This window comes from Myxine glutinosa, chromosome 4 (assembly GCF_964187855.1).
Source record: "Myxine glutinosa chromosome 4, kmMyxGlut1.1, whole genome shotgun sequence".
In the NCBI taxonomy this organism is placed as follows: domain Eukaryota; kingdom Metazoa; phylum Chordata; class Myxini; order Myxiniformes; family Myxinidae; genus Myxine; species Myxine glutinosa.
Genome location: NC_136264.1, coordinates 217,105,015 through 217,132,068, shown reverse-complemented (window position 1 = coordinate 217,132,068; position 27,054 = coordinate 217,105,015). Strand labels below are relative to the sequence as shown.

At 45.5% G+C, this 27,054-nt stretch overlaps 1 protein-coding gene across 5 annotated transcripts in view; it reads right to left on the bottom strand.

The window, feature by feature from the left end:
- The window catches only part of LOC137425715 (tripartite motif-containing protein 2), a 190,778-nt gene that overhangs the window by 152,629 nt on the left and 11,095 nt on the right, over nucleotides 1-27,054 (bottom strand). For 4 of the 5 annotated variants that reach the window (XM_068114427.2, XM_068114431.2, XM_078777029.1 and 1 more), the window contains exon 3: nucleotides 9,534-9,837. In XM_068114427.2, the coding sequence (XP_067970528.2) occupies nucleotides 9,534-9,837 (304 nt within the window). The remainder of the gene's footprint in view (nucleotides 1-9,533; nucleotides 9,838-27,054) is intronic. The other variant, XM_068114432.2, reaches the window with a different exon arrangement.

Below are 27,054 nucleotides of genomic sequence, written 5' to 3'. Positions count from 1 at the left end.
TAGATTTTGATTTAGATTTAGATTTAGCCACGGAGATTTAGGGATTTTTTGATGGCATATTATGATCAGTTTTGGATGCGGTTTGCGACACAGTCCTATGTAACAGAGTGGCAGAAGTTGGAAGTGGGGATCCTGATGGGATGCACCATCTCCCCTATTTTGTTTGTGCTGGTTATAAAGTTGTTGATACGTGCGGTGAGTGGACATGGGAAAGAAGTGGAGCGAGCCCCTGGTCAGAGGTTGCCAGCGATGTTTGCTTTCATGGATGACCTGATAGTTGTCCAACAGTCCGCTGATGCAGCAGTAGAGGTACTGGGATGACTGGAAAGGTTGATGCGGTGGGCAAGAATGGGATTTAAAGCAAGAAAGTTGAGGAGTGTGATAGCGAGACGAGGAGTGGTGGGATAACATGCACAGGTTTGAGCTGGGAGGGGAGGTGGTTCCATCATTGGTGGAGGCCCCTGTGAAGAGTTTGAGAAGATGGTATACAGTGGAGTTGAATGATGTGGAAAGAGTGGAGGAGGTCAGAAACAAGCGTTTGAGAGGTTTGAAGAGGATTGATGGAAGTGGTTTGCCGGGTAAGTTGAAGGTATGGCGTTTGAAGTTTGGATTGATGCCACGAGTATTGTGGCCATTGATGATGTATGATATTGCGATTGGGCATCTAGAAAGGATGGAGGTTGTGGTGAGCGGGTTTGTGAGGAGGTGGTTGGGAGTGCCACGCTGTTTGATGAACATTGCCTTTTAAGGTCAAGGTGGAATACTCCAGTTTCCCTTGACATCATTAAAGCCGTGGTCCCAACCCGCCGTACTTGCAAGTGCGTGCTGTCTACTTGCAAAAACGTGGGCAAAATTTGGGGATCCGTACGTGGTGAGTACCACCTCAGTACTGATTTGTGAGCACGCAGACATGCCATAGCACTTTTAGTGCATGAGGAACTTTCGCTGCGTTTGGGATGCGGTCGGGCTACGGATTCACCCCAGTACGGGTGACGCGCGTGCCTTCTACAGCCAATGAGCGCACAACGCACTGACTCCGTGAGTCTTTTAAATTTTTCCCACGGTCACTTGCTCTACAGACGGCGCACTTCCACGCACTTACAACATGCGAGTGAGTAAGGACACCGTACGTGAGCAGCACGTGTAAGTACGGCCTCCGTACGATAACGTGGCAATCGCACGGAGATCGTACGTTGTAAGCAAGTTGTAAGCACGTACAACTCACTTACAACGTGTGCAACGTACGATGCACGCAACCGCTCACGGCCAGGCATGGCGTGCGGGCCACGTACTTACACCTTGCGCAACCGTGCAAGTGACGTGCGTTGACGTACTCTCTCCCTACTCTTGCCACTCCCTCCCCACGTTTTCGGAAAAACGTGGCGGCCGTGGCCTCCCCAAAAAACGTACGGACTAAAAACACGCACGGTGGGTTGTGACCGGGCCTTAACCGAGGAGTTTAAGGTGGTGAGGGTGCGGGAGTTCATGATGGTGCGGGATTCAAGTGATGCAGTGGTAACTCCTCTTCCTTTCCTCCTCCTCCTCCTTTCTCCTCTCCTCCTCCTCTTCCTCCTCTTCCTTCCTTCCTTTCCTCCTCTCCTCTCCTCCTCTTCCTCCTTCCTTCCTCCTCCTCCTCTTCCTCCTTCCTTCCTCCTCCTCCTCTCCCTCCTTCCTTCCTCCTCCTCCTCTCCCTCCTTCCTTCCTCCTCCTCTCCCTTTCTCCTCCTCTCCTCCTCCTTCTCTCCCTTTCCTCCTCCTCTCCTTTCCTCTCCTCTTCCTTTCCTCTTCCTTTCCTTTCTTCTCACCTCCCTCTCAACCATCTTCCTCTTCTCTTTCACACATGCCTTTCCCCATCGCTCATGCTTCATCCACCCCAAGCCATGCTTCCCGTGCTGTGCCATCCCCATGACCTCCTCCTGTTGCAACCGCTCCTCCATCTCATCCACCTCTGATCTTGCATTCCACTTCTGACTTCCCTTCTTCTGTGGGAGAGCATTCTGAGGGGAGATATGTGAAAGCAGTCGATCAGGCACAGCAAGGTGCTTGGACGAGGTGGGAAGGTGTGCGGGTGAGGATGTTGAAGTGGCAAGAGATTTGGATGATGGAGCCAATATTGTTGAATTTCCTGTTGCGGGCAACGTATGATGTGCTTCCGTCACCAGTGAACTTGAGATTGTGGGGGTTGTTGCAGGAGAGATGTTATTTGTGTGGAGGTGTGGGAACGGTGCAGCATGCACTGAGTGCATGTTCAGTAGCATTGGCAGCAGGACAATACAGGTGGCGACATGATCAGGTGCTGGCGGTGGTGGTGCAGATGGTGCAACAAGAGGTGCTGAGGTCGAGAGAGAGAGAGAGAAGAGTGGAGAAGGAGACTGATGGGGGAGAGGTGTGGTTTGTCAAGGAGGGCCAAGTGGTAAGAGGTGGAAAGAGGAGGAGGTGGAAAGCAAGAGGGCTGTCAGATGCTTGTGATTGGCAGGTGGTGGCAGACCTAAAGCCACAATTGGTATTCCCAGAAGAGATCTGTGTGACAAGGATGCGGCCTGACATTGTAATTTGGTCAGGTGCAAGAAGACAGGTCATCTTCGGGGAATTGTCTGTACCTTGGGAAGAGAACATGGAGGAGGTGCATGAGAGGAAGAGAGGAAAGTACAGTGAGATGGAGGCAGAGTGCCGGGAGAAGGGTTGGCGAGTTTCGTGTCAGCCATTTGAGGTGGGGTGTCGAGTGTATATTGGAAATTCCTTTTCTGCATTTCTTGCTCGGCTTGGAGTGTGTGGGACAGAAAGAAGGAGGATGTGTGACAAGGTGGCCCAGGTTTAGGGCTGTCAACCGAGCCGAGACCGGGACGAAATTACGGCGGTTTCGGCTTTTGAGACGGTCTCGGGACGGTCCCGAGATAAATTGATTGACGCAATTTCTCAGTAAAAAAATCCCGGTTAAAATTCCAACTTCTTGCAGACATTTTCCATAATAGAGGCATTTATTGAGCCTTGCTTTCATTACTCTACTTCTGCACAAGCATCATTTTTCGCAAGTGCAGCTGAACTGACACAAACGATGATAGATAAAGTAAACTCACTGTTCCAGAATTTTCCCCTCGTCAACAAACAATGCACTGCAAACGAATCCGAATTCCGAATCCGGATCTTCACCAACATCTAATCATGTCGTCCTTGTCACACACGCTGCATCTCCACAAAATTTCGTCCGAATCCGTCCACAACTTTTTGAGATATTGTGTTCACAAACAAACGGACAAACAGACAGGAGTGAAAACATAATCTCCATCGACCTTTGGTGGCGGAGGTAACGAAATCAGGATAAAGGTCACAATGAAAATCCCCCGCATCGCGACTTTATTTAAACCGTTGAATCCTTCCGCCGTATCACTCCGCCTCGCCCCGCCTTACGCTGCGGTCACGTGTCCGTCCTTGGAGACGAGTTACGGAATGTGGTTGCTATGGCCTTTTGCACATTAATATCGAGGGACTCGCTCGAGGCCCCGTGAATGGAGGGACGATGTTTATTTAGATTAAAAACACGTTTATAACGGATTATTCTACACACAATGTATTAATACAAGTACAATACATTATGTAGTTTTATGAAATGAGTTTTTGATGAACGTTTATGTTTAATTGCAACGCTAAATCTATAAATTGTAAGAATCCCTCGGGGTTTGGTTTGACGGTTTGAATGTGAAAGTATTTTGGTTATCTTATCTCCACTTTAGGCCTGATAAGTTGATTACGTTTACTTTAGTCACAGAGTCAAAATAAGGAGGGGGGGGGGGTGATCACTACACCGCCTGCTTTATAATTTACTAACAGAAGTACCTGGCATTGCCGGGCGGGGGAGGGGAGGGGAACGGGGGGGGGGGGGGGAGCGAGCCCCTTGGCGATCACAACTCGCAAAATGATAATGAAACTCCAACCGGGACTCGAATATGCCTGGGCAGAAACATTTTCTCCCTCTCTCTGACATTCCGAGCAAGAAATTACACCACAATACAAACTGTAATGAGATAACCCGGTCCCGTCGGTGGCCGATCATCTGCATGTAGGCGGTGTATTTTATTTCATCCCGGTAAATGGAAGCTAAGTCGGAATTTAAGTACTCAACATCAGAAATGAATTTTTTTCATTGTCGTTTATATATTGTAATGAAATTCCATTATTTTTGAAGCCTTATTTATTTATTTATTTATTTTTTTTTTTTTTACTTTGCCGGGAACCGAGCCGATCCGAGATCCCGTTATGAAAATTGAAAATTTATCGAGACGGTTCCGAGATGGGATTTTGAATCTAGCTAACAGCACTACCCAGGTTGCCTTGAAAGGCTCATTTTGGATTTGGAGGAAGTTTATGTAGGCACGTCGAACGGTGTAGATTGAGGTTACGGAATAGAAATGGAGGTGTGTGTGTGTGTGTTGCAGGAGTGGGTCATGAGTGGGTGTGGTTTTGCATGAATGGTTTTGCATGTTTGCATGGGTGGTGCATGTTGGCAAGGGTAGGTGGTTGGTTGTGTGTGGTTTTTTTTTTTTTGTTACTATTGTTATTTCTTATTTTGTGTATGTGGTGAGTGAGTGGGTGAGGGTGTGTGTTTTTGCATGAATGAATTTTTGCACGAGTGTGTTTTTGTATGTTGAGTGGTGTATGTTGTAAGGGTAGGTGGTTGGTTGGTTTTGTGTGTGTATGTGTGTGGATGTGTGTATGAATGATCTGGTGTGTTTTGTTGGTGAGTGGTGAAGGGTATAAAGGTGGGTGTTTGAGTGTTCCACCATGTTTGTTTGGTGCTGTGGATTCTGGATGTGGAGGTGTTGCTGTTGTAGTCTACGTTCGCACTGGCTGGGGGTGGGGGTATGTACGCATCCAGGTGTAGTTTCTGCATGTGTATGTGTATGTGCCGCTGCTGGCCCACCTTAGCTGACCGTATCGAGGTTGAGGGCCGAAACGGGATGATGCTGAGGACCTCGACTGAGGACCCGGTCAGTGTGGCACATTTGTGACCAGGTGTGTTTTGAACTTATATATACAGTCACGTGAAAAAGTAAGTACACCCCATGTAAAGTTCCGACTTTTTCAACATATTTCAACATACAGCTATTTGATCTTCATTTCAACAATATTGATAGATAAAGGTGATATAATATAACAAATGTCATGAAACATTTACATTTTGTAGTCCATTGTATAATTTAAATAAACATAAATACTTTTTCCACCTGCGAAATTTGCAAGTACACCCCTGAAGGAGCTGGGGCTCCCACGTCGATCGGAAGAATGGACGCGACAAAAAGCTGGAATTCATCCGAGTTGCTTTATTCAAACCAAACACTCAGGCACTCTCCAAAAGCCCGTTTATCGGGCAGCAATATATATACATATTATCCAGGAGCGTTTGCCCAGGAAAGGCGAGAGGGGGCATGGCCCAGCGTCCTGGCTGCGGCCTGGCAAGTTGAGGGCGAGCCTGCCCGGGCATGCCCGGGCGTCCCGACCGAGGCCTGGCAAGTTGAGCGCGAGCCTGCCCGGGCGTCCTGGACGAGCCCGGCATGGTGATCGCTCCGCGTCCTTGATAGGTGCAAGGATTGTGAAAACCCAGCGGTAGCCGCTACACCCCTACATTTATCACTACTTCAAATACCTAAAATTAGAATCAGGTGCACCAGCTCAGGTGCAAATGATTAGAACATCATTAGAGAGGATCTTGGAGGAACCTGTCTTATTTAAACCTCAGACATTTAGTTTGGTTTCATCTTTGTTGTTGAAGTTGAAGTTGATCGACTGGACAACCCTCCCATCTACTTTCTCAACATTCCTCTCCAAGAAGTTCTGTCGCTCAAGCTTTTGGGTCTCACTATCTGCCATGATCTTTCTTGGGAAAACCACATTTCCAAGCTGGCCTCCAAAGCCAGTCGCCGACTGGGCATCCTCCGTCGTGCGAAGTCCTTCCTCGGCACACCTGAGCTCCTCACCACATACAAGGCTTTCATCCGCAGCTCAATGGAATACTGTTCTCCCCTATGGGCTGGTGCTCCTGCCTCACACCTGGCTCGGCTTCACGCTGTTGAATCCAAAGCTTTCAAAATCATTGGAATCTCCCACGATGAAGCTATCTCTGAGGGCCTTTCACTCACTCACCGCAGGCAGGTAGGTGGTCTTTCTGTCTTCTACCGACTCCTCTCCGGCCTTGCTCCCCTAGCTCTCTCTGTGCTCTGTCCCCCAAATATTCCTACAGGTCGCACAAGATCTGCCAGCAACCCTCTGATGGTTAAACTGCCGAAATCTCGGCTCTCTGCTCACCTTCACTCTTTCATGCCTCTTTTCTCCCGCCTCTGGAACAAACTCCCACACTCCCTTCAATCCCTCTCCTCCCTCCAGGTCTTTAAAACAGCTGTTCACCACCATCTCTTATCTTATCTTCCCCCATCCAAAACCTTGATCTTTTCTACCCCCACTAATTCACCCCAGATCCACCTTGTTTGAAATTCCAACTTCTTTCCTGGAAATCCTGGCAGTGTCCATATGTTTATACCTCTCCCACCCCCCCCCCCTTCACATGCCTCCCCCCCCCCCCCCAAATCTCTCGATGTCTCCATGTCTCTCGGTCCCTGCTCTCAAATGTTGTGTTTGTGTCCTTCCCACTCTCTCCCCATCTTGTCTACCGCTCCCGATGTTATTTGTTTTATGTGTCTGTTTGTCTTTCTGTGTGATTAATGTTCGCTCTTTCACGAGCCTCGATCTTGTATACAAAAAAAAAAAGAAAAAAAAAAGTGTGCGACGTCACCATGCCTAGATCAAAAGAGCTCTCTGAGGCCTGCAGAAAGAAGGTTATAGATGCCTATGAGTCTGGGAAGGGATCTAAAAAGATCTCCAAACAATTTGAAATCAATCATTCGACTGTCCGGAAGATCATCTATAAGTGGAGAAGATTCCAAACAACTGCCAACTTGTTCAGGCCAGGCCGCCCCAGCAAGTTCAGCCCGAGAGCAGACCGCAAGATGCTGAAAGAAGTCTCTAAGAACCCCAGAATGTCATCACGGGACCTACAGGTAGCTCTTGCCACTGTTGATGTCAAAGTGGACGAGTCTACCATGAGAAAGAGGCTGCACAAATTTGATCCACATGTGAGGTGTGCCAGGAGGAAACCTTTGCTGTCCAGAAAGAACATCAGGGCAAGACTAAAGTTTGCCAATGAACACCTCGGCATAGACCAGCACTTCTGGAACAATAAGCTCTGGACAGATGAGTCAAAGGTAGAGCTATTTGGCCACAGTACCAGAAGACATGTTTGGCGAAAACCAAAGACAGCATTTGACCACAAGAACCTGATACCAACTGTAAAGCATGGTGGTGGAAATATTATTGTTTGGGGCAGCTTTGCTGCATCAGGGCCTGGGCAGCTCATCATCATAGAATCCACTACGAATTCTTCATTGTACCAGAGGGTGCTTGAGGATAATGTGAGGTCATCTGTCAGAAAGTTGAAGCTCAACCGAAGGTGGACCTTGCAACATGACAATGACCCTAAACATACCAGTAAATCCACCAAGGAATGGCTGAAAAGAAAGAAATGGAGGGTTCTGGACTGGCCAAGTGAAAGCCCGGATCTAAATCCCATCGAGATGTTGTGGGGGGATTTGAAACGAGCTGTGCATGCAAGAAACCCCTCAAACATCGCACAGCTGAAAGAAATCTGCACGGAGGAGTGGGCAAAAATTTCTCCCAGTCAATGTCAGAGATTGGTAGACAGTTATAAGAAACGCCTACTTGAGGTTGTTTCTGCCAAAGAGGGCAATACCAACTATTAGAGCCAAGGGTGTACTTACTTTTTCCACATGTGAAATTTGCATTTATGTTTATTTAAATTATACAATGGACTACAAAATGTAAATGTTTCATGATATTAGTTATATTCAATCACCTTTATCTGTCAATATTGTTGAAATGAAGATCAAATAGCTGTATGTTGAAACATGTTGAAAAAGTCAAAAGTTTACATGGGGTGTACTTACTTTTTCACGTGACTATATATATATATATATACAGTGTGGTCATTCTTCTTCCTCAAAAAGAACCATCGAAAAAAAAGTATTTTGAGCCCTGGTCGGAACATAGTATTGTCGGACTCTAGAGGTTGTTGTACGGTATCATTGAAGGAGAGTTCTGTAGAAGTTGGATGACCATCAAAGAAGAAGTCCGATTACCGATTAATCTAGAAGGCTGACCAATGTCACCCATCACATCAGGAGCTTTTGATAAATTCCTGAAAATCTCCGAGTTTACCAAATGCACACTGTGTTCTGTCATTAACTTCAACAGCGTTCATTCGTATTATGTTCCCCAAAGATCGTTCAATCCAAGGCAAACCTTGCGCTGGAACGTATGGGAGGAAAAAGGCAGGAAAACCTTCCTTAGAATTAAAATACTTCTTAGAATGGGGCGTTAAGACAACAATACTCAGACAGATTAGACAAATGAGGACAAACAAATGGGAAAGTTAAAGAAGTGAAAAACTCCAACTTGTGTACAAGAAAAATAAATAAAGCCGAACCAAACTATGGCACCAAAATACTGGACCCGCACAACAAACGGGAACAGAACAGGTGAGGACCTGTGCCAGGCATGAGGTCGCTCTGCAACACAATGGTCCAGACGAAGTGCGGCCCAGGAAGCGATGGATAAGAGGAGGAATAGCGATGAGGGAGGCAGACAAGCAGAGAGAAGGATGTCTCTTCCTCGGATGACAAAGCAGAGAGAGCATGTGCGACACTTATGATCTCTTGGAACTGCCCACAGCTGGTCCCCATTGGCCATGCCATAGGATGGGGCAGCGCTTTACCACAGTGTTCAGATTGTCCATGTCTGAGATCCCATCCCTTCCCCCATGCAGGCAGCACACAATGTCACCAATCATGGGTCCTTTACGAGCTAACAGTAGAACCACCATGCCTACTCGTGACACTTTCTGAGCATCCATTAGCGTCCAATAAAGGGCATCTATTAGGGCAAGTTGTGCCTTTCAGTGGCCACAAATCCTCCACCCAACCTCACCTATTTGCAGGAGGTTTTTGCACAATGCTACCTTAAGGATTACACTCAGCACACATTTTAACAAAAGTCTTAACACAATAACCATGGATAACTCCCTTCCCCTTTACACATAATATTAGTCATATTTTAGAGGTTATTGTATGATATAATGGAAGGAGAGTTCTGGAGAAAAATGTGGCCAGACTGAACAGTCAGTTTTCCACAATTACATGGGCCCTGGCACAGCTGAGCTAAAGAAGCATTTTACCTTGAAACCAATGGGAATCATCATTATTTGGGATGAGAGCATCAGCTAAACAAACAAGTCATTTAAAAGATATAAAGGTACATAATGGCATTAGCCTTTAACTTGGAATCGGTTTCATAAAAACATGCAACAAAATGCAATGATTAAGAATACAACATGAATGATATTTATGTTAAAAAAAAAACTGATTGGATACAACAAATGTTCATTTATGAAGCCAACTCCACATCCCTCACCTTTCCCTGGTGATTGGGGCACGAGAGTGGTTGGGCCACCACCACACGCACCATGCTTCCGGTATCACTTCCCATAATGTCTGCCCCCGCTCCAATCATTGTTCCAACTCGACCACTGCCCACAATGGGCTCAGAAATTGAGCTTGCACTGGAATCCACGCCTGCTTGCAGAACCTCCATTAGGTTAGTGATAAAGAAGTTGTTTTGGAGCGCTGGGACACCGTGCTCGGGTAAGATAGATGTCTGTCGGCAGACGGGGCAGGAAAGTGTCAAGCTCTGCGCAGGAATGTAGTTTTGCAGACACCTATGAGAGGAAGAGTAATGAAGTGGAAGGAAGTAAGGAAGAGGCAGCAAGAGAGAAATGGAAGACATTTAAATCATCAATAATGCCTTTTATCTGTCGACGCAAGTGGTTCATCATTATTGATTCACTCATTATTGGTTCACTCATTATCTTCATCCTGATGACACAGCACTTGCATGGAAGGAGGCAAGGAAGAAAGGAAGAAATCCTGCCAAATGTATTGACTGTTCATGTTTAGAGTCCCATTTCAACCCGTTCCCGTTTCCCATTTACTTATTTAAATAATTAATTGGATGTAATCCATAACTTTGCGTGTATTATTGTGTTTATTTTGCGTGTTTATTTACGGTTCAGCGCAGTCAGCAACGAAGTCAGGGCTGCCAAAAAGGAACGACGACATGCCGAGAGACAGTGGCTGAAGACTGGCCTCAAAGTCCATAAACAGTTGCATAACATAGCTAAAAGACTCGTCATAAAAATAATTCTGTAAGCAAAAACGTCATATATTTCTGATAGGATTACTAGGAGCTCCTCCTGCAAGCAACTGTTCAGCATTACCAACCGCCTGCTTGCCACCAAAAATAAATCCGTTCTTCGCACTGTATTTCCTCAAAACGAACTACCCCAACGCTTCCTGCATTTCTTTCACAATAAAATACAGTCAATAAGAAACAATCTTGACAAGCAGTCACTCCTTTCCTTCGATGATGCTGAACACTGCTTTCACGGACGACCTCTTAGGTCGTTTACTCCTGTTACTGAGGAAATTGTCAAATGTACAATCCTCAAGTCAAACACAAAAGCATGTGATCTCGACCCCCTTTCCACCGAATTGTTTATTGAGTGTTTGGACACCCTCCTCCCATTTATTACTGCAGTTATCAATGATTCTCTGACTACGGGTTCATTTCCGCTTCTCTTTAAGCAAGCTCTTGTTAAACCACTTCTTAAAAAGCCCACCCTTGACCTCAACGACATGAAAAATTACCGTCCCATCTCCAACCTGTCTTTCCTGTCAAAGATCACAGAAAGAATTGTGCTATCACAGATGAATGACTATCTAGTTTCAAATAATCTTTTCAATTCTCACCAGTCGGCATATAGACCAGGCCATAGCACCGAGACCGCTCTCCGAAGAATAACCAATGATCTTCTGACCTCTCGACTGTGGTAAGGTTTCCGTTCTTGCTCTTTTAGACTTGTCTGCCGCCTTTGACACGATTGACCATAGTGTCTTAATTCGTCGTCTTGCAATCACATTTGGTATAACTGGAACTCCCCTTTCTTGGCTGATGTCCTATCTTACTGATAGAGTGCAAACAGTTGTTGTCAATGGCCAGAAATCAGCCCCTTCTCCGCTTTCCTTTGGCGTTCCCCAGGGCTCAGTCCTGGGACCTATCCTCTTTCTTTTGTACACTCAGCCTCTATTTGATCTTGTTGCCAGACATTCAGTTGATCACCACGCCTTTGCGGATGACAATCAGCTGTACAAAGGAAGCACGATTCAACAAATCGTGCCCACTGTTGAAGTGTTAGAAGGCTGTATTGCCGACGTGAAGGCGTGGATGACCCAAAACAAACTTCAGCTGAACGATGCTAAAACAGAGTCTATGATTGTAAGATTGCACAGATGTCCTCTACAATGTTCACTTCCTACCACTATTCATGTTGGTGAAACCGATGTAAACTTTGTTTCGTCGGCCAAGAACCTTGGTGTGGTTTTCGACTGTAACATGACATTTTCCAAGCAAGTACTTCAAACTTGCAAATCAGCATACTTTCAGCTGTGAAAGATCGCATCCATTCACCACTTTCTTACTCCTCAAGCTGCTCTAACTCTGGTCTGTGCCCTTGTCCTCTCAAGGCTAGACTATTGTAATTCTTTGTATCCTGGCTGCCCTCAGTTTCTCTTGGATAAGGTACAAAATGTTCAAAACTCTGCCGCTCGTCTTGTCTGTAAGGCGAAGAAGTCTGACCATGTTACTCCGCTTCTTGAATCTTTACACTGGCTGCCTGTCTCTGCTCGTGTGCAATACAAAATTTGCACACTATGTTATAAATCATTGTGTGGAGCGGGACCTCACTATCTCTCTGATTTGCTCACTCTCTATGTACCTCGGTGACGGCTTCATTCAAGCGCCGACTCTATGACCTTAGAGCCGCTGCGCACCAGCACCAAGTCGTTTGGCGAGAAATCCTTTTCCTTTGCTGCACCTCTGCTCTAGAATGACTTGCCTTCCTCTGTTCGACATGTTGACTCTCTTCCTGCCTTTAAAACCTCCCTCAAAACCTATCTGTTTCACAAGTCTTTCAAAGTCTAAGTCCTGTTTTCCCTTTGGTTTGAGGTGGGACAGAGATCGAGAGTATGTCTGTGTACATGTGCGGGGGAGGGAGGGGAGGAGGAGGGGGGAGTACACATCTGTGGGTTTTGAATGGGGAGGGAGAGGAATAGGGCAAGAGTGAAGGTGTGTCTGTGTGTGTGTATGTTTGTGTGTGTGTGTGTGTGTGTGTGTGTGTGGTGTGTGTGCGTTCGCATGATAATGTAAAGCGCCACGAGGGTCGTTAACTCTGCTTGATGGGGCTATATGACTCCTTTATTATTATTATTATTATTATTATTATTATTATTATTATTATAATCCTCTGTGTTGTGTTGAGTTTTGTGCACCCATCATGATTGTATCGTGCTTATTAAAAGCTGATGTATTTGATCATTTGATTTAATTTTACACCATATTTTGATTTGATTTTATTATCGGCCAGGGACACCAGTAGCGATCTTTTTCGATTCGGATTCTACTTTTTGTGTCAACTTTTGTTGTTCCCGTGAACGTCAATGATTGTCTGTTCTATGTTCTTGCTCTTCCATGACCCTCGACGATTTATAAAAAGTGAAATATCGAGTATTCCTTTATTACGCATCTCTTTATTAATATTAATTGTTTATTAATAAAGAAGTGCCACGAGTGTGTAAGCTCGCCGTCCATGTAGTGACTGTTATTGATACGGGTCCCGGCGGAGTGTTTCTATGTTTGTCCGCACACTACGACATCTTCTTCTTTCACTGGCAAAATATTTCGCTCCCAAAAACGTCTGTTTGCTGTTTTAAACCTCAACCCCTGCCCTGTACCTTCACACGATTATCTACCGTTGGAACGGTAATCAATGACTTACATGGTTGAGAAAACTGTTGGCATGGTTACGTATTCCGTTCTAACGCACGTGAAGATGAGTGGGGAAGAGAGTGGAGAAAGGGGAAGGTGAGGGAAGACACGGGAGAGGAGGAAAAGGGGAGACAGGGGAGCTAAAGGGAAGACAGGGGAGAGAAGGGGGAGACAGGGAGGGAGAGAGGAGACAGGGGGAGGGTGAGGGGAGGAGACGGGAGAGGGAGGGAGGACAAGGAGAGAGGGAGGGAGGACAAGGGGAGAGGGAGGGAGGACAAGGGGAGAGGAGGAAAAGGGGAGAGGGAGAGGAGGAAAAGGGGAGACAGGGGAGCTAAAGGGAAGACAGGGGAGAGAAGGGGGAGACAGTGAGGGAGGACAAGGGGAGAGGGAGGGAGGACAAGGAGAGAGGGAGGGAGGACAAGGAGAGAGGGAGGGAGGACAAGGGGAGAGGGAGGGAGGACAAGGGGAGAGGGAGGGAGGACAAGGGGAGAGGGAGGGAGGACAAGGGGAGAGGGAGGGAGGACAAGGGGAGAGGGAGGGAAGACACGGGAGCTAAAGGGAAGACAGGGGAGAGAAGGGGGAGACAGGGAGGGAGGACAAGGGGAGAGGGAGGGAGGACAAGGGGAGAGGGAGGGAGGACAAGGGGAGAGGGAGGAAGGACAAGGGGAGAGGGAGGGAGGACAAGAGGAGAGGGAGGGAGGACAAGGGGAGAGGGAGGGAGGACAAGGGGAGAGGGAGGGAGGACAAGGGGAGAGGGAGGGAGGACAAGGGGAGAGGGAGGGAGGACAAGGGGAGAGGGAGGGAGGACAAGGGGAGAGGGAGGGAGGACAAGGGGAGAGGGAGGGAGGACAAGGAGATAGGGAGGGAGGACAAGGAGAGAGGGAGGGAGGACAAGGAGAGAGGGAGGGAGGACAAGGGGCGAGGGAGGGAGGACAAGGAGAGAGGGAGGGAGGACAAGGGGAGAGGGAGGGAGGACAAGTGGAGAGCGAGGAGGGACAGGGGGAGAGAGAGGGGAGTGGGTGAGAGAGAGGGGAGTGGGGTAGAGTGGGGAGAGGGGAGGGAGTAGGAGAGAAAGAGAGAGTGGGGTATAGAGGGATAGGGGAGGGGGTTCCTTTGCTAGCTTTTCCTGTCACTTGGGACGGGTATTCTTCTCAGTGCTAATATAATATGGAGGGGACTGTGAGTAAACATTTATATTTATTTATCACTTTTGTTTCTTAAAACTTCAGTTGTTATATCTAATATGTTATATATATCTAATATGTTATAGATATATATATATGTTATATCTTTCTCTTTGTATTTTTACATGTACAGTCATGTACCTCATTATATCTATGCCAATAAAGGTTATTATTATTTTTGAAGTTTCAGAACCGTGGTATTATTGGTGTCCTTCGTCAAGAAGAGCTTCACAAAAGCTTTTATATTCACCTGTTGTTGTTTATTCAGAAACTATTTTTTTATAGGCATGATCGAGGCTAATGGAAGAATGAGAGTGGAATGGAAGGGGAAAAATTGGAAAATACCAACAGCCGAGTAGAAGTGAGAGTGATATCAAGGAGAGGAGGGGAAGGACACATGGGGGAGCATGAGGACACATGGGGGTGAACAGGCTGCATGGGAAGAGGAGAAGGACACATGGGAATGAACAGGCTGCATGAAGGGGAAGGAGGACACATGGGGATGAACAGGCTGCATGAAGGGGAAGGAGGATACATAGGGTGACCAAGCTGTACACACAAGCTGAATAAAAAACAGCAGGAAGAGTAAGGGGAAGTTAAGGTGGCAACTGCTATCCAAGATCGATATTGACTTTCATAAATCCATGTAACGATTCAGCAATGTCCGTTTCGTGCAATGATGCATCGTAATGCCATAGAAACAAGCATTCTGAGTATTGCGCTGCAATACATGTCCCCTACCAAAGTTCAAAGTGCCCTAACTTTGTCAAAAATGATCGAATATGCAAATTTATGCACGGTTGATGCTGGTTTTCAAACTTGATCTGAGGTATGCTGAGACACATGTGTGTCACGCCTCGCCTCGTTGATATATGATCGCATAAGCCCGCAAGGTCGCTCCGTGGGGCGGCCTGCACGTATTGCACTGTGTGAATTATATAATTACCAACTCACGGTCTGAGGTACTAGCAATTCAAGGGATATCCATTTAAAAAATATATATTTTCGTTTAATTAACGATATCTGCCAAACGACGTGCCCTATCGCAAATTCCAAAAGGACATTTTAGCCGGCGAAGCCGGTGTTGTGAATGAACGCGTACGTATTATGTTGAAAAGCCAGATTTTGCTGAATCCTTTGAGAATTTCGAAGCTTTGACGCACCAAATCGCTCCATGGAGCCGCCATCTTGCGGATGCGGAAGTATGCATAAAAAATTGCGAAAAAGTTCAATAGGAGTTTGTTTCACCCGTCTTTTTTTGATTCACAATCTTATGCACCTCTAATTTGTAATTAAAATACTTTAAGACCAACCTCGTTCCCCGGGCCCGCACAGGCCCTGGTTATCTGCAACGAAAATCGTCACCAAACACCGGAACCAATGAGATTCGAGTATTTGAAAAAATATTTCAAAAAGCTTATCACCGCGTTTGAGGCTGAAAACGGCGTCAAATATTCTAAAATTGACGAAGAATAATTTTTTAGAAATCTCGCGGCCAAAGGGGATAGTTTTTCACGGCCGGAAATATCCGAAATTGAGACGGAATTCACCGAATTAATCAAGAAGGAAATTTTATAAATTTTAATCTCATCCAGAATGCAAATGGTGTCATTTTGAACCAGGTACGGTACCTACTACACCTATCCACTACCAACTACCTAACCTACTGATGCCATAGTGATGGGTAAAATAGTGGCAAGAGGCTTTGGCTTCGCCGGCTCATTGCGGCTTTGCAGTAGGGTACGAGTAGTAGACTGACATGCTGAACAGATCTATGAAGTTTACCCTCGATTGGATCAAAAATGAGGGAGGGGCTCGGTTTTAAAGGTTCATGCTTAAAAACATCATAACTCTGAAACTATGTGACGCATGACGTCATGCTCGCTGACTTTTTTGTTCGTCATGGGTATGCGATTCTGCCTGCAAAGTTTGGCCTCAATCTGTTCAGCCGTTGCAGAGAAAAAGGGGTATTCGTGTTTTCACGAAAAACAATATGGCGGCCGAACCACGTAACATCATAATTATCATTAAAATATTCTACAGACTGAGTCCCCCCTACGGTGAAAAGTTGATCTCAATCGGTCCAATTATTGCAGAGAAAATTGTTTTTAAAGGAAATTAAAACTTAAAATGGCACCGAGTTAAGGAGCATCAGAATTATCAAAATTCCCAAAGTTCAAAGTGCCATAACTTTGTCAAAAATGATCGAAACGTCGTGAAGTTTGAACTTAATCTGTATCTTATCATGAGGAAACCATGTACCAAGTTTGAAATCATTAGCATTAAGAGTTGAGAAAAGAAAGTCCGGAAAACTGTTCTTTGCGTGACGGACTGACAGACTGACAGACGGAGTGGCGGCGTGCAAACCTATAGTCCCCTTCGGCGTACACCGGTAGGGGACTAACAAGCATTCTGAGTATTGCACTGCAATACATGTCCCCTAACGGCAGTCTGTCGTCCGGAAAACTGTTGGGTAAATTACCAAAGTTCAATGTGCCATAACTTTGTCAAAAGTGATCGAAACGTTGTGAAGTTCGAACTTGATCTGTAACTTATCATGAGGAAACCATGTACCAAGTTTGAAATCATTAGCATTAAGAGTTTAGAAAAAAAGTCCGGAAAACTGTTCTTTGCGTGATGGACTGACGGCCTGACAGACGGAGGGACGGAGGGACGGAGTGCAAACCTACAGGCCCCTCCGGTGTACACCGGTAGGGGCCTAACAAGCATTCTGAGTATTGTGATGCAATACATGTCCCCTAACGGCATTGGGTAGCACTGTCATAGAAGACAGTATTATGACTTACGGCACTCCAAATTATAGTCCGGAAAACTGTTGGGGAAATTCCCAAAGTTCAAAGTGCCATAACTTTGTCAAAAATGATCGAAACGTCGTGAAGTTCGAACTTGATCTGTAACTTATCATGAGGAAACCATGTACCAAGTTTGAAATCATTAGCTTTAAGCGTTTAGAAAATAAAGTCTGGAAAGCTGTTCTTTGCGTGACGGACTGACGGACCGACAGACTGACAGACAGACAGACGCAGGGACGGAGTGCAAACCTATAGTCCCGAACGTATACACCGGTAGGGGACTAATAATACAATGACAGCAGCTTTGATGTAAACAACAACTTTTTGACAACAGATGTTTTTTTAATAGCAATCTCAAAATCATTGAGGAGCTTGTACACACAGCAGCTTTGATGTAAACACAGCAGCTTTGATGTAAACACAGCAGCTTTGATGTAAACACAGCAGCTTTGATGTAAACACAGCAGCTTTGATGTAAACACAGCAGCTTTGATGTAAACACAGCAGATTTGATGTACACACAGCAGCTTTGATGTAAACACAGCAGCTTTGATGTAAACACAGCAGCTTTGATGTACACACAGCAGCTTTGATGTAAACACAGCAGCTTTGATTTCCACACAGCGGCTTTGATTTCCACACAGCAGCTTTGATGTAAACACAGCAGCTTTGATGTAAACACAGCAGCTTTGATGTAAACACAGCAGCTTTGATGTACACACAGCAGCTTTGATGTACACACAGCAGCTTTGATGTACACACAGCAGCTTTGATGTACACACAGCAGCTTTGATGTAAACACTGCAGCTTTGATGTACACACAGCAGCTTTGATGTACACACAGCAGCTTTGATGTACACACAGCAGCTTTGATGTACACACCCCAGCTTTGATGTAAACACAGCAGCTTTGATGTAAACACAGCAGCTTTGATGTAAACACAGCAGCTTTGATGTAAACACAACAGCTTTGATGTAAACACAGCAGCTTTGATGTACACACAGCAGCTTTGATGTAAACACAGCAGCTTTGATGTACACACAGCAGCTTTGATGTAAACACAGCAGCATTGATGTAAACACAGCAGCTTTGATGTAAACACAGCAGCTTTGATGTAAACACAGCAGCCTTGATGTACACACAGCAGCCTTGATGTACACACAGCAGCCTTGATGTACACACAGCAGCCTTGATGTACACACAGCAGCCTTGATGTAAACACAGCAGCCTTGATGTAAACACAGCAGCCTTGATGTAAACACAGCAGCCTTGATGTAAACACAGCAGCGTTGATGTAAACACAGCGGCTTTGATGTACACACAGCGGCTTTGATGTAAACACAGCGGCTTTGATGTAAACACAGCGGCTTTGATGTAAACACAGCGGCTTTGATGTAAACACAGCGGCTTTGATGTAAACACAGCGGCTTTGATGTAAACACAGCGGCTTTGATGTAAACACAGCGGCTTTGATGTAAACACAGCGGCTTTGATGTAAACACAGCGGCTTTGATGTAAACACAGCGGCTTTGATGTAAACACAGCGGCTTTGATGTAAACACAGCGGCTTTGATGTAAACACAGCGGCTTTGATGTAAACACAGCGGCTTTGATGTAAACACAGCGGCTTTGATGTAAACACAGCGGCTTTGATGTAAACACAGCGGCTTTGATGTAAACACAGCGGCTTTGATGTAAACACAGCGGCTTTGATTTCCACACAGCGGCTTTGATTTCCACACAGCGGCTTTGATTTCCACACAGCGGCTTTGATTTCCACACAGCGGCTTTGATTTCCACACAGCGGCTTTGATGTACACACAGCGGCTTTGATGTACACACAGCGGCTTTGATGTACACACAGCAGCTTTGATGTACACACAGCAGCTTTGATGTACACACAGCAGCTTTGATGTACACACAGCAGCTTTGATGTAAATACAGCAGCCTTGATGTAAACACAGCAGCCTTGATGTAAACACAGCAGCCTTGACGTAAACACAGCAGCTTTGACGTAAACACAGCAGCTTTGACGTACACACAGCAGCTTTTATGTAAACACAGCAACTTTTATGTACACACAGCAGCTTTGATGTAAACACAGCAGCTTTGATGTATACACATCAGCTTTGATGTAAACACAGCAGCTTTGATGTACACACAGCAGCTTTGATTTCCACACAGCGGCTTTGATTTCCACACAGCGGCTTTGATTTCCACACAGCAGCTTTGATGTAAACACAGCAGCTTTGATGTAAACACAGCAGCTTTGATGTAAACACAGCAGCTTTGATGTAAACACAGCAGCCTTGATGTACACACAGCAGCCTTGATGTACACACAGCAGCCTTGATGTACACACAGCAGCCTTGATGTACACACAGCAGCCTTGATGTAAACACAGCAGCCTTGATGTAAACACAGCAGCCTTGATGTAAACACAGCAGCCTTGATGTAAACACAGCAGCTTTGATGTAAACACAGCAGCTTTGATGTAAACACAGCAGCCTTGATGTAAACACAGCAGCTTTGATGTAAACACAGCAGCTTTGATGTACACACAGCAACTTTTATGTACACACAGCAGCTTTGATGTATACACATCAGCTTTGATGTAAACACAGCAGCTTTGATGTAAACACAGCAGCTTTGATGTAAACACAGCAGCTTTGATGTAAACACAGCAGCTTTGATGTACACACAGCAGCTTTGATGTACACACGGCAGCTTTGATGTACACACGGCAGCTTTGATGTACACACAGCAGCTTTGATGTACACACAGCAGCTTTGATGTACACACAGCAGCTTTGATGTACACACAGCAGCTTTGATGTACACACAGCAGCTTTGATGTACACACAGCAGCTTTGATGTACACACAGCAGCTTTGATGTACACACAGCAGCTTTGATGTACACACAGCAGCTTTGATGTACACACAGCAGCTTTGATGTACACACAGCAGCTTTGATGTACACACAGCAGCTTTGATGTACACACAGCAGCTTTGATGTACACACAGCAGCTTTGATGTACACACAGCAGCTTTGATGTACACACAGCAGCTTTGATGCACACACAGCAGCTTTGATGCACACACAGCAGCTTTGATGCACACACAGCAGCTTTGATGCACACACAGCAGCTTTGATGCACACACAGCAGCTTTGATGTATACACAGAAGCTTTGATTTACACACAGCAGCCTTGATGTACACACAGCAGCTTTGATGTAAACACAGCAGCTTTGATGTACACACAGCAGCTTTGATGTAAACACAGCAGCCTTGATGTACACACAGCAGCTTTGATGTAAACACAGCAGCTTTTATGTAAATACAGCAGCTTTGATGTAAACACAGCAGCTTTGATGTAAACACAGCAGCTTTGATGTAAACACAGCAGCTTTGATGTAAACACAGCAGCTTTGATGTAAACACAGCAGCTTTGATGTAAACACAGCAGCTTTGATGTAAACACAGCAGCTTTGATGTAAACACAGCAGCTTTGATGTAAACACAGCAGCTTTGATGTAAACACAGCAGCTTTGATGGAAACACAGCAGCTTTGATGTACACACAGCAGCTTTGATGTACACACAGCAGCTTTTATGTAAACACAGCAGCTTTTATGTAAACACAGCAGCTTTGATGTAAACACTGCAGCTTTGATGTACACACAGCAGCTTTGATGTAAACACAGCAGCTTTGATGTAAACACAGCAGCTTTGATGTACACACAGCAGCTATGATGTACACACAGCAGCTTTGATGTACACACAGCAGCTTTGATGTACACACAGCAGCTTTTATGTAAACACAGCAGCTTTTATGTAAACACAGCAGCTTTTATGTAAACACAGCAGCTTTGATGTAAACACTGCAGCTTTGATGTACACACAGCAGCTTTGATGTAAACACAGCAACTTTGATGTAAACACAGCAACTTTGATGTAAACACAGCAACTTTGATGTAAACAACAACTTATTGACAACAGATGTTTTTTTAATAGCAATCTCAGAATCATTGGAGCTTGTACACAAATCTTATGCAGCACAAGCAAATAAGACACCAGTGTATTTTACATGAATGACATGGACATTAATAGACAATATCCAAATACATATAGTACAGTATACAGCATTTTAACCTGTGTTCCGAACATCCTAACACAAACAACCCATTGCCAGTTTGCAGCTGGAAATGGAAATATTAACGTACCCAAAATAATCTAACTTTACCACTGTGGTTACGGTGCAGCCTTTAATGTGTTTTGGCAACAGAGTTTTAATTGCAAAAAGATAAATAACTAGAACAGGCACTCGACAGAGCGCATACCTCCACTGGGCTGTTAAAAGTTTACGTTTATTATCCCACAAATAGGCCGGATCTGTATCTAGACTTTTACAAAAAAAAATTGTTTGCTTTTTTTTGTATACAGGATCGAGGCTCGTGTAAGAGCTAACATTAATCACAAAAAAACAAACGGACACATAAAACATATAATAAAGGGAGCGGGAGACAAGACGGGGAGAGAGAGGGAAGCACACAAGTACAACAGAAGGGAACAGGGACATCGGGAGATCTGTGGGAGGGAGAGGGCTTGGGAAGGGGGTGTGGGGGGAGGGGGTGGGAGAGGTATAAGGTGGGAGAGGCTTTCCTGGACAGCTATAACATCCAGGAAAGATGTCGGTATTTCAGAAAAGTGGATCTGGGGTGAATTAACAGGGGTAGAAAAGCTCAAGGTGAGAGTGAGGGAGTGAGGAACTTTCAATAAAATAATGGCCATGAGATTTGTCAGGCATGAGATCATGGCCGTCTCTTTGGACACATCATGCTTTTGATACCGTCTGGCATCCCGCCTTGCTCTCCAAACTGTCTGCCTATGGCATCCAAGGCCAACTCCACTTTTGGATTATCGATTTCCTTTCCTCTCATAACCAACGTGTGGCACTCAACGGAATCCTTTCATCCTCTCTCCCTGTCAAGGCTGGAGTGCCACTAGGCAGGGTTCCAGAACTGGTCCTATTTCTCATTTTCATAAATGACCTGACTCCCTGGAAAATCCCCTTTATCTATTTACTGATGACTCCACCCTCTGTCGTGACATCCCTCATCATTCATACAGACATGCCGCAGCCTCTTTCCTCTCTTCAGACCTTGAAAAAAAATCATAAGCTGGTCAAGCACTTGGAATACGTCTTTAAAATCCTGACAAACCTCTATCTATCTATATCTATATCTATATCTATATATATATATATATATCTCTCTCTATCTCTATATCTCTCTCTCTCTCTCTCTCTCTCTCTCTCTCTCTCTCTCTCTCTCTCTCTCTCTCTCTCTCTCTCTCTCTCTCTCTCTCTCTCTCTCTCTCTCTCTCTCATTTGGCAAACCCTCCTCTATCTACCTTCTTAACAATGCTCATGAGGAAGTTCAATCAATGAAGCTTCTGGGTCTCACAATCAGTCATGATCTTTCTTAGGGAAACCACATTTCAAAGTTGGCCTCCAAATCCAGCACCAACTGGGCATCCTCCAACAACATTCGAAGTTCATCCTTGGCACACCTGAACTCCTATCCACCTGCAAAGCTTTCATCGACAACTTCATGGAGTACTGCTCTTTCGTCTGGGCTGGCTACCCTGCCTCACATCTTGCAAGCATGATGCCGAGGAAGCCAAGGCTCAGCTCGACGCCGATGAACAGTGGTTATGAGAGTGATCGGCTAAACGTTGCAAAGGCACGTATGAATGCTCGGCAGGGTGCGAGAGGCCAAAAATGCATGGTTTTGGGAAAAGCACAATAAGCCCAACACGGTGGGATTTGGTGGAAAGAAGGTATGGTGGTGTAAAAGAGATGTGCGGCATTGTCGATATGGATTAGTACCATCAAAAACAAATGAAGTAAAAGACGAAGAGGGCAACCCATGCACCACAGTGAACGCCCAATTCGGCACTTCAAAGGATCCTAACATTGAAAGCCAATTCGACATCAAGGAAAAGCAAAGGACCCATATGGCATTAAATGATGGAATTACCAACAATGGCGGAATGGTGGGTTGCCAAACGCAAACTGAAGAATGTCAAGTCTTGTGGCTCCTTGCTCCATAGATGACCAAAGCTGCACGTTGTGAAGTGGAAATTCTGGAGCTATTATTGAACATCACATGGTTAGTAGGGGGGGAGAGGAGGGTGCCAAAGGAGTGGGCAGATGCTGTGCTCATACCCATTCCTAAGAAGGGGGGCCTTGGTAAGGGTCACAACTGGCAGGGCATTGCACTTCTGGATGCAGTTACAAAGGTGGTTTCCAACATTCTACAGAGAAGACTACAAGAAGTAGCTGAAGATGTGCTCCCAGAATCCCAGTGTCGATTCAGTATAGGTCGAGGGTGCTTGGACGTGATCTTTACTGTACGCCAACTAGTTGAAAGGTCATGGGAGCACAGAGCAAAGACATTCCGCCTGTTCATAGATTTGAGGAAGGCATATGACTATGTACTGCGCAGAGCACGATGGATGGCATTGGGAAAGCTCAGGGTACCAACCCAATCAATAGAGCTCATAAGTTAACTTCATCAGAACACACAGGCACAGATTAGCCTGAAGCATATCTTATTAGTACCGATTGAGGTGAACAATGAGCTGAGACCAGGCTGCTCTATAGCACCGATGCTCTTCAACTTGTACTCCTGCCTAGTGATTGAAAGTTGGACGGCACACATGAAGGATGAAGATGAAGCAGGAGTGTGCATTAGGTACATGTATGATGGGACGTTCCTCAGAAGATACAACCAAATACCCATAGATGAGGATGACAGTGCCAGCTTGCCGATGATGCTCTTTCAGCAACAACTAGAAGGGGTCATGCTATGCACCAACATTTGCTATGCACCAACAGGCCAAGTGTCAATACAGGCAGTAGCAAGAGATGTTGGCCTCTGTGGCAGCAGTGCTTTTAGGCCTCTGGGTTCCAAAGACAAAGCTGATGTACCAACGGTAACTGGTCTGGAGGTAGCAGAGGATGATAACAGCTCCATACAAGTGGGAAATGAAGCAATTGAGGCCGTCGGTGAAATTCCATATATTGGGGCAGTGGTAGCATCATTTGGCAGAATGTGTGCTGATGTGAAGAAAACGATTGCACAGGCTTCACAAGCCTTTGGTGCCTTACGTAAAGTGGTATTTTCAGATAAAGACGTGAGAATACCAACCAAGCATGTGTACCATCAGTTCTCCGTTATGGATCTGAGTGCTGGACACATTTCAAGAAACAACCAGTGAAACTGAACTCCTTTCATGAAAAATGCGCATGTAATATCCTAATCATATAATGTAGACAGCAGTGGCTGCATCACATCACAGGAGAGTAGGAAGTGTTCGGATGATCTTGAAACTGCAGCGGTGAAGGCGATGAAGCATCTCCTTTATGGCAGTGCCATGTTGCTGGGATGGCAGACTACGGCATTCCAAAGAGGATCCATTTTGGCTGGCTACCTCAACCACGTTCAAGGGAAAGGCCAAAGAAGAGATGAAAAGATGTGGTCAGAAGTGATTTCAACAAGGTAATGATCTCAGAAGATAAGTGGTACCAGGAGGGATGCACATCAAGAGGAAGATGGTGCTCCTTCTATGAATTTGTGCATGAAACGCGCAGCCAAGCTGATACTATAAAATAACTACTAAGACTAGTTAAATGCCATGAATGTAACGGATCCTTCAGCTGGGAGAGCGACAACAAATGGCACAAATGCATATTTGAGAGACAAAAACCTGAGTGAACAACATGGAGCGGTCCAATGCATCTATTACCTGAGATGGTTCCGCAGTCGAGGAAGTATGGCTATCTAAAATTGCAAACCAACTCCACAGTGAGTGTCTCTGTATTGAGCTCTAACTTTGCTCCTCCACCCTCTCCCCCTTTGAGAGGTCACATAGCCACTAGTGGCAATAGAGAAGGTAGGTAGGTATGTAATGTACGTGCATGCAGATAAACAAATATAGCACCACCCCCACCCCCACCCCCACCCTCCTACCCTGACGATGATCTCATTATTAATACAAAGTCATATTGCATAATTTTGTGCTACTATCCAAACTTTTTGAACTATTAAAACAGTTTGTGCTGCCAGTGAAGATTTTAGGGCTGCTCTACATTTCTAATGATAAAGGTCATTGGCTTTGCTGCAGACGAGCAAGGAAACCTTTATGATCAAACTTGTTCTAAAACAACATGTTTACCACATTTGAACACAAGACTCAAGTGATTAACTCTGGCTCTCACAATGATACACAACAACAACATGCATTTTAAGGCCATGTTCCCTGCTAGAGCGGGGGTTAGCCTTGCGGTCCCCATGACAATCTTCTCCATTTTGCCCTATTTTCTGCATCTCTCCTTGTTAACCCCCTTGCCCGCATTTCTTCTTCCACCATCTTTAGCCAAGTCTTTCTCAGTCTTCCCCGTCCTCTACTTCCTTCTACATTAACTTCCATCACTCTTCTCAACCAGTCACTTTCATCCTTCCTCAATACATGACCAAACCATCTCAACCTGTTCCTCTTCACAGCATCAATCACAGGCAATATTCCCATCATCTTTCGCAATTCGTCATTTGTCTTCCTCTCTCTCAACGATACTCCGCACATCCATCGAACCATTCGCATTTCCACCCTTTCCAGCCTTCGTTGCTGCTCTACGTTCATTACCCATGTCTCGCTCCCATAAATCATAACACTTCTCACACATGCAGCATACACCTTTCCCTTCAGCTTCAGCGACACTCTCCTCCTCATCAGCACGCCACTCAGTTCCCGAAACTTCTTCCATGCACATCTCACTCGAGCAACCGTTGCCGAGTCTGATCCACCTTCTCCATTCAGCATGTCTCCGAGGTAGCAAAATGTTTTCACACCTTCCAGCTTCACGCCGTCTCCAAGATCCAACTCAACATTTCCTCCATCTGCAGCTCCCTCTGTGCACACCTTACATTTGAATATAGCTGCCACACTGGTTAATGACCCTCTCAGACCACTACATTTTTGATGAACCCACTCAGCACACATTGTACATTGAATGGAGTTCACTCCGACACCCTTCCTACACACAGCACACGGCCACTTCCCAGTTCTTTCCACCTCACCACATGCTTTACCACTTGCCATCACCTTTGTCATTCCGATATTCACCTTCAGACCTTTTGTCTCCATACATTCCTTCCACTTGTTCATCTTTTCCTTCAGTCCATCCATACTTTCCGCAATCAACACCAGATCATCTGCATACAACAACTCCCACGGTAAACCCTCCTTTACGGTCTGAGCCAGCACCTCCATCACAGCTACAAATAGTAGTGGACTTAGTACCGACCCCTGATGCACTCCCACCTTCACCTCAAACTCACCACTGTTCCCGTCCTTCGTCCTTACAGCTGTGCGTGCTCTTTTGTACATTGCCATCACTACTCTGATCAACCATTCCTCCACTCCTAACTTCCTCAATGCCCATATCAATACTTTGCGTGGAACCCTATCGAATGCTTTCTCCAGATCAACAAACCCAAAAAACAACTTCTTCCTCTTATCCATGTACTTCTCCTGCAACTGCCTCACAATGAAAAGCGCATCTGTCGTTCCTCTTCCTGGCATAAATCCAAACTGCATTTCGTCGATCTTCACTTTCTTCCTTATCCTCCTCTCCAACACCCTTTCCAATACCTTCATTCCATGCTCCAATAACTTTATCGCTCGGTACGAGCCACACTCCAGAGGGTCACCTTTCCCCTTGTATAGAGGGATGAGGGCACTCAGTTCCCAATCCACTGGAATGCGGCCTTCTTTCACCACCAAATTACAGTCATTCTCTTCACACCCCAACTTCCTGCTGCCTTCAACATATCTCCCACAACTCCCGTTGGCCCTCCCGCTTTTCCACTCTTCATTGCTTTTATCGCTTCCTCAACTTCCTTCTCAGTTATCTTCTCTGCCGGTCCTAAAACTGGGTTACTCTCCATGTTGCCATCCCATTCATTCTCTGTATTCAACAGCATTTCCATA